The sequence below is a fragment of the Mustela erminea genome, chromosome 1, assembly GCF_009829155.1.
Source record: "Mustela erminea isolate mMusErm1 chromosome 1, mMusErm1.Pri, whole genome shotgun sequence".
NCBI classification, from domain to species: Eukaryota; Metazoa; Chordata; class Mammalia; order Carnivora; family Mustelidae; genus Mustela; species Mustela erminea.
Window position 1 is genome coordinate 171,032,380 of NC_045614.1, and position 8,030 is coordinate 171,040,409.

Here is an 8,030-nt window from a genome sequence, read left to right on the forward strand (position 1 = left end):
TTACTGCAAAACCCCACTGCAATAATCCTTCCTGAATAAAGTCTTCCTTATGTCTTTAACAAATGTCATGAATTTTTTTCTTTAACACTACTCACCCATAATTTTTAAACTTCAACTGAACTGGACTTCTTTCTCCCACATCAAGTCTTTTGCATATGCTGTTCCTTTGCCTATGAATTTGTTTTCTCACCTAATTGCTAAGCATCATTTAAACTAAGCATCATTTTCTCAGGGAGGCATTCCCTGGCCCCCAAGGCTGTCAGCTCTCATACTAGATGTTCCATGGCACCTTATATTTTCTGCGCACTCGTCACACTTGCAATTTGTTGTTCATTGTAAGCTCCATAAATGTAAATGCAATGCTGGCCTTATTTGCTGGTGTCCTGAACAGCTACAATTGACAGGTACACAGTGTATACTCAAATATTAGCTGAAAGTGTGAGTAAATACCTTTAGTACATTTGAACAGAAGACTAATAAATTTAAGGAAAAGAACACAAAGATATAAAAGATAGAGTTTATGATAATTTTTATGTTCATTTATAGTTTTAATATAGCATTAACAACACAGAAATCAAAGACTTAGTATTTAATCTATATCAACTATAGTCTATTAAATCATAAGAGATATTTTCAAAAGATCCTCTAACTTGAATAATACTCTAAAATATTAATTTTGGTACTGACTGTTCATCAATAGGCTATGAAAGAGAACATATTCACTTTTCAAAGAAAGTAACAAATCAAACCTCAAGCCAGAATATAACACTGAGTATATTGGTTTCATAACATAATACTGTGAAGTATTATTTTTCTTTTAGCATCTACATTAGCAACATTTCAGTAAGACAAAAAAAAATCTTAGATGACAAAAAGCAACTTAAGCATTTTGCTTTCTTTTTGTGCAGCTTCTTGTTACTATTGGCACTCGAGAATAATTAATAGTTGTTTTGGCTTTCAAAGCTTTTTTAAAGTATTTAAAAATTGACTGGAGGCTAGAGGAAGGGGCTAGGGTGTGTTTTTCTGTACCAGCAGAAACCATAGGAAACTCCTTTCTTAAAACAGTAGTTGCAGGTTTATCCAAAGGCTTGGGACTTGTCACCCATTCACGGCAATGGTGCTTTATCCAGGCTAATAACTGTACATCACTTCCCAGCTGGTGTCCTACATGATGTTCAGAGTCAATGAGTGCAACAGCATATACTTTGTTCATCACTTCCCACTTTCTACGAACAAGTAAGTCCATAAAAACCAAGCCTCCATAACCATGTACAATGAAGGCAACATCCTTTCCTTCGGTCTTTGAGATGAAGTAATCCCAAATGTAAGCCATGTGTTCTTCAGGGGTGTTGCTGCATCTTTTAGGGATACACTGGAGGGGTTGCTGGAGAGAGAAAAAATTCTCTGCCTGAACGATTTTTAGGGAAGAGGACCCAATATTTTGTGTTAAAAGACCTTTCCACTCATTCTCCATCTTTAGGTCCACAAAATTGTCATTGGGGTTTAGCACAATTACATCATAATGTGCCTGCAACGCCATCTGAATACACGGTATCTGACTTCCATGTTGGAGACCATGATGTATTATTGCTTGCTGACTCCACTGACCAGCTCTAAAGGCCCCATGGTCTTGAAGAAGGACAAGAAGCACAGAATGATGACTTGTTAATGCTCTCTCACTCATGAAAAAGAAGCTTCTTGGTTCCTTATCAGCCTCTGTTGGAATATACACTTTTTGTAATTTGCATACTTTCTCCAGAAGCTCATAAATATATTGTGCAAGCAAATGACCAAGGGCTTGGTAGCGCTTGCTATTCCTCTCAAGGACATTTTTATAATAGTTAAAGACAAAAGGCCTTTGTGTCTCAGTGTGTCTCAATTCAGCTTTTTCATTGAAGTCATATTTAAGTTCTTCTAGTAAGTCAGATTGTTCAATCAACTTTTGGAAGCTCAGCTCCTGAGTCACTGGTAACCACTGAAAGTGAAAATCAATAATATGTCAGCAGTAGAAAAAATAAAATTTTCAGCTTGTTAAATTATTCTTGTGGGAAATCATGCTAAAATTAAGCACTTCACCAAGACATTACCTTTTTACCTTACACTAAAGACTTTAACTCAAAATAACTGTAAATGATACAAAGTAGTAAGACACAGTAAAGTAAGGGACAATGGCCAGACCATACATAATGACAGAACAGACCAACAACCATAGCATCTTGCCCAGGAAGCCAACCCTAATAAACAGCCCAGAAAGCCAGCCTGCTAGGAGTCAGAGTTGTAGGAAAGTCAGACCACTACCTCTAGTGACAATCTGAGAAGCTAAACAATAACCTCTGTTATAACTGGCCCCAAATGACCAGGACTTAACTAGGGACTGAAAAGGTTCCTAATTTTTATCCCCACTTCCAACTCAGGACCCACCAGAGGAGAGCCAAATGTGCATCTCTAAACAATCACAGGAGATATTCTGCTTCTAGTTAGCCCACCTGCAGTTTCCCCGGTCAATGGCCTCAGGACATCCCAATAGCCTTCCCTACTTTCTACTATAAAGCTTTCCCATTTTTCTGCCTGCCTTTGAGTCTTCGCCAAACTGTAAGTGATGGTGGCTGACTCTGTTGCTACAGTGGGTGCAGAATAAATAGGTTTTGCTTTTCTCCTCTGGTTGGTCTTAGTTTACTTCTACAGTAAGCATTTAATAAATTTTGCTGTTAAATAAATGTCAGGGGATGGCAATGGGAGTGAAATGTGAAACAGTACAGGTTATGATCAATTTATCTTATGATAGAGGATATGTTTATTTTGATGTCTGAGGAGAAAAAAGAAACTGTGACTAAAAAGTTAATTTAGGCAGTTATCGTGGACAGAGCTTAAAGGGAAAATAAAAGACATCGATAGGTTAAGTGGCTTGCCCTGAAGATTATTAATTAAATTATTAATTAAAATAAATGATTGGGTATGAGGTTGTCTTGACTCTAAAATTCAGGGTCTTAACAAGTACATGAATACATTCTCTGCTTAATTTCTTAGTACAGACACTGAGAATCCATTATGCACTTCCAGTAAGTATCCCTGAAAATGATTTTTAGTGCCACTCTAGCTGGCAAAATTAAGGCTTAAGGCAAAATTAAGATGGTGTTTGCTTGCTTTATTTTCTTGACTTTTTTCTCACTTTCTGAATCTTATTCTCTGATTCCTTTTTCTTTTAAGATTTTATTTATTTATTTGACAGAAAGAGCACAAGCAGGGGGATTGGCAGGCAGAGGGAAAGGGAGAAGCAGGCTCCCTGCAGAACAGGGGGAGCCCGACAGGGAACTCGATCCCACGAGATCTTGGGATCATGACCTGAGCAGAAGGCCGTCACTGAACCAACTGAGCCACCCATGTGCCCTTATTTTCTGATTCCTATATGTAACTGGCACTTTATGAAAGGGTTTGGTTGTCCAAAGTACCCAGCTTATCTAGACTTTTCTCTATTCTTTCCTGTTCTATTAAAAACTTTTTTGCTACTAGTGTGGCTGACCTCAGGTACTATTGTATAATTAATGTCTTTTTCCAAAGTATAAATGATAGATAGACCTAACCATCCTTTAAAAGGAGAAGCCTCGGGGCACCTGGGTGGCTTGCTGTTAAGCAGCTGCCTTCGGTTCAGGTCATGATCCTGGGATCCTGGGATCGAGCCCCTCATCAGGCTCCCTGGTCAATGGGAAGTCTGCTTCTCCCTCTCCCAATCCCCCTGCTTGTGTTCCCTCTCTCGCTGTGTCTCTCTGTCAAATAAATAAATACAACCTTTAAAAAAAATAAAAGGAGAAGCCTCTGGGATTAGATTGATTTAGGTTTAAATCCTACCTAGCTCCAGATTCTGAGATTGAGTGACTTTCAGCAGGTTGTTTACCTTCTATGAGTTTCTTCAGCTTCTGAATTTTAGTTTATCTATGCTATCTAAAATAATGATCCTTATTACTCTCTATCATGCTACTCTGCTTTATTTTTCTTTGTAGACCACATCACCACTTAATACATAATTGCTTGCATATTTTTGTTAAAAAATTTTTTAAAAACCATTTTATTTTATTTATTGAGGGGAGGGGAGTGGGTAAGGTAGAGAGAGAATCTTAAGGAAGCTCCAGGCCCAGTGCGAAGCCTTGTCTCATGACCCTGAAACCATGACCCGAGCTGAAATCAAGAAACTGACTGAGGCACCCAGGCATCCTTTGCTTCCATATTTGTAAATCATATGACTTCCCTCACTAGAAAAAGTTCTAGTAGAACAGAAATTTCATTTAACTACTATATCTTCAATACTTAGAACACCCTCTGGCACATATATCATTGATATTTTTTTGAATAAATACATGCAAAATATGTATAACATCATTTGTTTCACAAGGCTGTTGTGAGAAATTAACTAATATAGGTAAAAACCATCTTACACAGTGCCTTACACATGAAAGGTTCTGTGAAATTAGACAGGATGATATTCCTTTTTGAGATGAAATAAAAAACCATATATATAATTCTTTTTAGCCTTCCCTATTTACTTTAACATTGTGATACTTATCCATATTAAAAAATGTAGTTCTAGGTCGCTCTTTTTATCTGTGTATGGTATTCCATTGTTTGAATATACCATAGTTTAACTATTTTCTTGTTGAAGAACATTTAGGTTACTCTAATTTTCCAGTATTATAAACAAAGCTGTGATGGACATTTTTGTAGCTATAGTTTTGTACACATATTAAGAATTTCCTTAGGCAAAATACTTGAAAGGAGAATTTCTAGGTTATATCAGCATCTCTCACTTTACCAGACATTGATTGCCAAATTGCTCTCTGAAAAGGAAGGTCTATTTTATAATTTGACATGGATGACCAGGTTTACACAGAAAAGCAATAGTCTCTCAGATCTAAAATAGTGCTTACGGGTGTCTGCTTTGTTGGGTCAGAAGAGCATGCAAATTTTGATCTCAGGGTCGTGTCGCATGTTGGGGGTAGAGATTACTTAAATAAATAAACAAACTTTAAAAATACCGTTTATTCAGGTGCTGTGCTGAAAACCACCTTTTTCTATACTGAAATAAAGAGAAAGATAAAGTATATTTAAAACTCAATGAACTAGACAAAGAGTCTTGTTAGCTAGTGATTTAACTGTTCTTTTAATCAGAGAGTAAAATAAAATCAGTGTTTTCTAATAGCATATAGTACAACATTAAATTATTTTCCACTTTTGTTAAGTGCGTACTTAGTTGTTTGAGAGACAATTCTCAGGGGTAAAAAAACGAGAGTTTGCAAACTAGAAAAACCGAATTGCACACAGATATATAAAGGACAGGTGGGGATGGGGTGACCAGGAGCAAAGTAGACAGTATCTTGCAGAACGAAAAGGGATACAATTCTTTAGAATCTATTTTAGCATATTTTGCTTGGTTAATATACTCTAACCTGTAACTCTCCCCTAAATTCATATCCAACTGTCTACTCGATATATTTACTTAGATGTCAAATAGATATCTCAAGCTTAACATGTCCAACTACCCTCTTCAATCTATTCTCTCTCTACTCGTTACTACCTTAGTAAATGGCAACTTTATTCTTTCAGTTACTCATGTTGCAAACTTTCCTTCTCTTTTATATTCAACCCAATCAATCAGTTAACCTTTAAGTTCTGCTTTTTGAAATATATCTGTCAGTGAATCATTTTCATCCTCCACCTCTACCACCCTAGTCCAAGTCACCCACAACTCTTACCTTCATTATCAAGTCTTCTATGCAATCTCTTGCCATAAGCTTTTATCACCCTGCAGTCTGTTTTCCACATAGAAGCTGGAATGATCTTTTCAAAGCCTCTACACTGGATCTCACACCCTGTTCAAAATTCTCAATGGTTTCCCCTCTCTGAATAAAAGCCTAGATCCTGGGATGCCTGGGTGGCTCAGACAGTTGGTTAAGCGTCTGCCTTCAGCTCAGGTCATGATCCCAGGGTCCTGGGATCAAACTCCATATCAAGGGCTCCTTGCTCAGTGGGTAGCCTGCTTTTCTCTCTGCCTGCAGCTCCCCCTCTTTGTGCTTTCTCTCTCTCTAAATAAATAACCAAAAAAAAAAAAAAAAAAAAAAAAAGGCCTAGGTCCTTATCACCACCTATAAGGTCCCACATGGTCCTTAGCTACTCAATGTCATTTCCTTGTTTTCTTACTTGCTTACTCATCCAGCTGCATGAGCTGGTTCTTAGCTCTTTCTCAGGTGCGTTTCCCACCATGCTCTTACTTATTTCACTCTAGCCACATCTGACCTTTTCCCCTTCCACCTGTGAAGCAAGCTCCTATTTAAGGGCATTCCCCCTTGCTATGCCTACAGCCTAGCACTTTTCTCCTAGAGATCTATCAGGCTTTATTTCCTTCAAGTTTCTGACCACTTATTATCTGATCAGAGATCTGAGCATTCTATCTGAAAGGGCAAACCTCTCCAATTCTTCTTCATTCCCCTATGATTCTCTTTCTCTCTCTCTCTCTCTTTCCTTCCTTCTCTTTTTTCTTTAGTTCTTTCTTTTCTTTGCTGCCTCTCTCTCTCTTAAGCACTTAATACCTACCAGCTGACATAAATTTATTTTCTGTTCCCACCTCTCCTTCCTGCATTAGAATGTAAGTTCCACGAGAGCAGGGACAAAGACTTTGTTTTGTTCGCTACTCTTATCTCTAGTTCTTGGAATAATACCTGAATTTTAGTCACTTAAGTATTGTTAGAATTTTATGATTTTTGCTAAGGGCATAAGGAAGTAAAGAAGAAAAGTTCTCTAGCTGTATATACAGGAGAAAGACGCATACAAAGCTTTTAAAAAATTATAGAGGTTTCTTGAATAATTTTAAAGTTCATAAATGTCAATTGAGTAATCATTTTTAGAGAATATCCTATGCATCTGTATGTTTTCTCTTTTACAAATCAAGATGGTCCATTAAAATAAAGGAGAGAAATCAAACTTTTTAGTTTTTGAAAGAATGGATTGGAATAAGGCAGCTTAGTTTTTGGAATAAGATTTTTAGAGCTGCGAAGCATGTTATTGATATTCTTAGTTAATGTGTTTATTTTACAGAGAAGTGAGGCTTTCAAAGGTAAAACAACATGCTCAAAGTAATTCAGGCAGCTCTGGGAGCCCCAGGGAAGATTCATTTTTACCAGTGATCTTATAAATGCATAATATTTAGCTGTTTATTTCATTTATCCACCAAAAATTTAGTGAAGGCATTTGTTACACACTTAGTGTATTATATCACATGGCCTAGTCATTTTATATCGAATGGAATAATAGAGAATAGAATATAATCATTAGTGTGAATTGTAAATTAGGTTCTTTAGTAACTTGGTTTAGGTGGTTGACATAGCTGTTACTTTTTGTTCTAGGGAAGGCTATTGGTTTTGTTTATTTAAAAAATTGTGGTATAATATACCAAAATTTACCATTTTAACCATTTTTAGTTGTACAGTTCAGTGGAATTAAGTACATTCACATTATTGTGCAACCATTACTGCTACCCACCCACAGAACATTTTTCATGCTGCAAAATTCTAACATGGTAACCATTAAGGGATAACTCCTCATTTCCCCTTTGCCCCAGCCCCCAGCAAACCATTCTAATTTCTGTGAACTTGACAAGAGAGTGGGGCAACCGAATCACAGATGCAAATAATTTTAATTAGCTTGATTTTTAAGGAGCTCCTTTCCTATTTAGGATCATAAAATGGTTTTGCTTAACAATATTTTACATTTTTCACAGGTAAACAATAAGCTTTTATGAAAATATAATTTTACTTTGTTCCTGGGCTTCAGCACCAAAAAGAGAGTGAGAGAAAGAGAGAGAGAAGAAAATATAAATTTAAATCTGAGAAGTTAGGGTCTAACACCTGATTACACAGTAATATCTTATTATAGTAATTATAGTCCTTTGGTATACCTAAGGACTTTTGTATATCCTATGCTATTAGGAAGCATAGAATAAAGGATGTTAAAAGTATCTAAATACTTTTTTAATGAATATCATT

General features: G+C 36.5%; 1 protein-coding gene across 1 annotated transcript; it reads right to left on the reverse strand.

The window, feature by feature from the left end:
• Window positions 1–880: 880 nt before the first annotated feature.
• LOC116591533 (putative protein FAM172B) lies at window positions 881–6,252 on the reverse strand. The gene is made up of 2 exons (XM_032344523.1): window positions 6,190–6,252; window positions 881–1,975 (listed from the first exon to the last, which is right to left on the reverse strand). The coding sequence occupies exons 1-2, from the start codon at window positions 6,250–6,252 to the stop codon at window positions 881–883; spliced, it is 1,158 nt and encodes a 385-aa protein (XP_032200414.1).
• Window positions 6,253–8,030: the final 1,778 nt, after the last annotated feature.

Coding starts and splice junctions, on each gene's coding strand:
- LOC116591533 (XM_032344523.1), bottom strand. CDS start 6,252: ATGGTGGGAAACGCACCTGAGAAAGAGCTAAGAACCAGCTCATGCAGC. Junction 1,976..6,189: donor GCAGCTGGATGAGTAAGCAA/GTAAGAAAACAA, acceptor TTTCACTTTCAG/TGGTTACCAGTGACTCAGGA.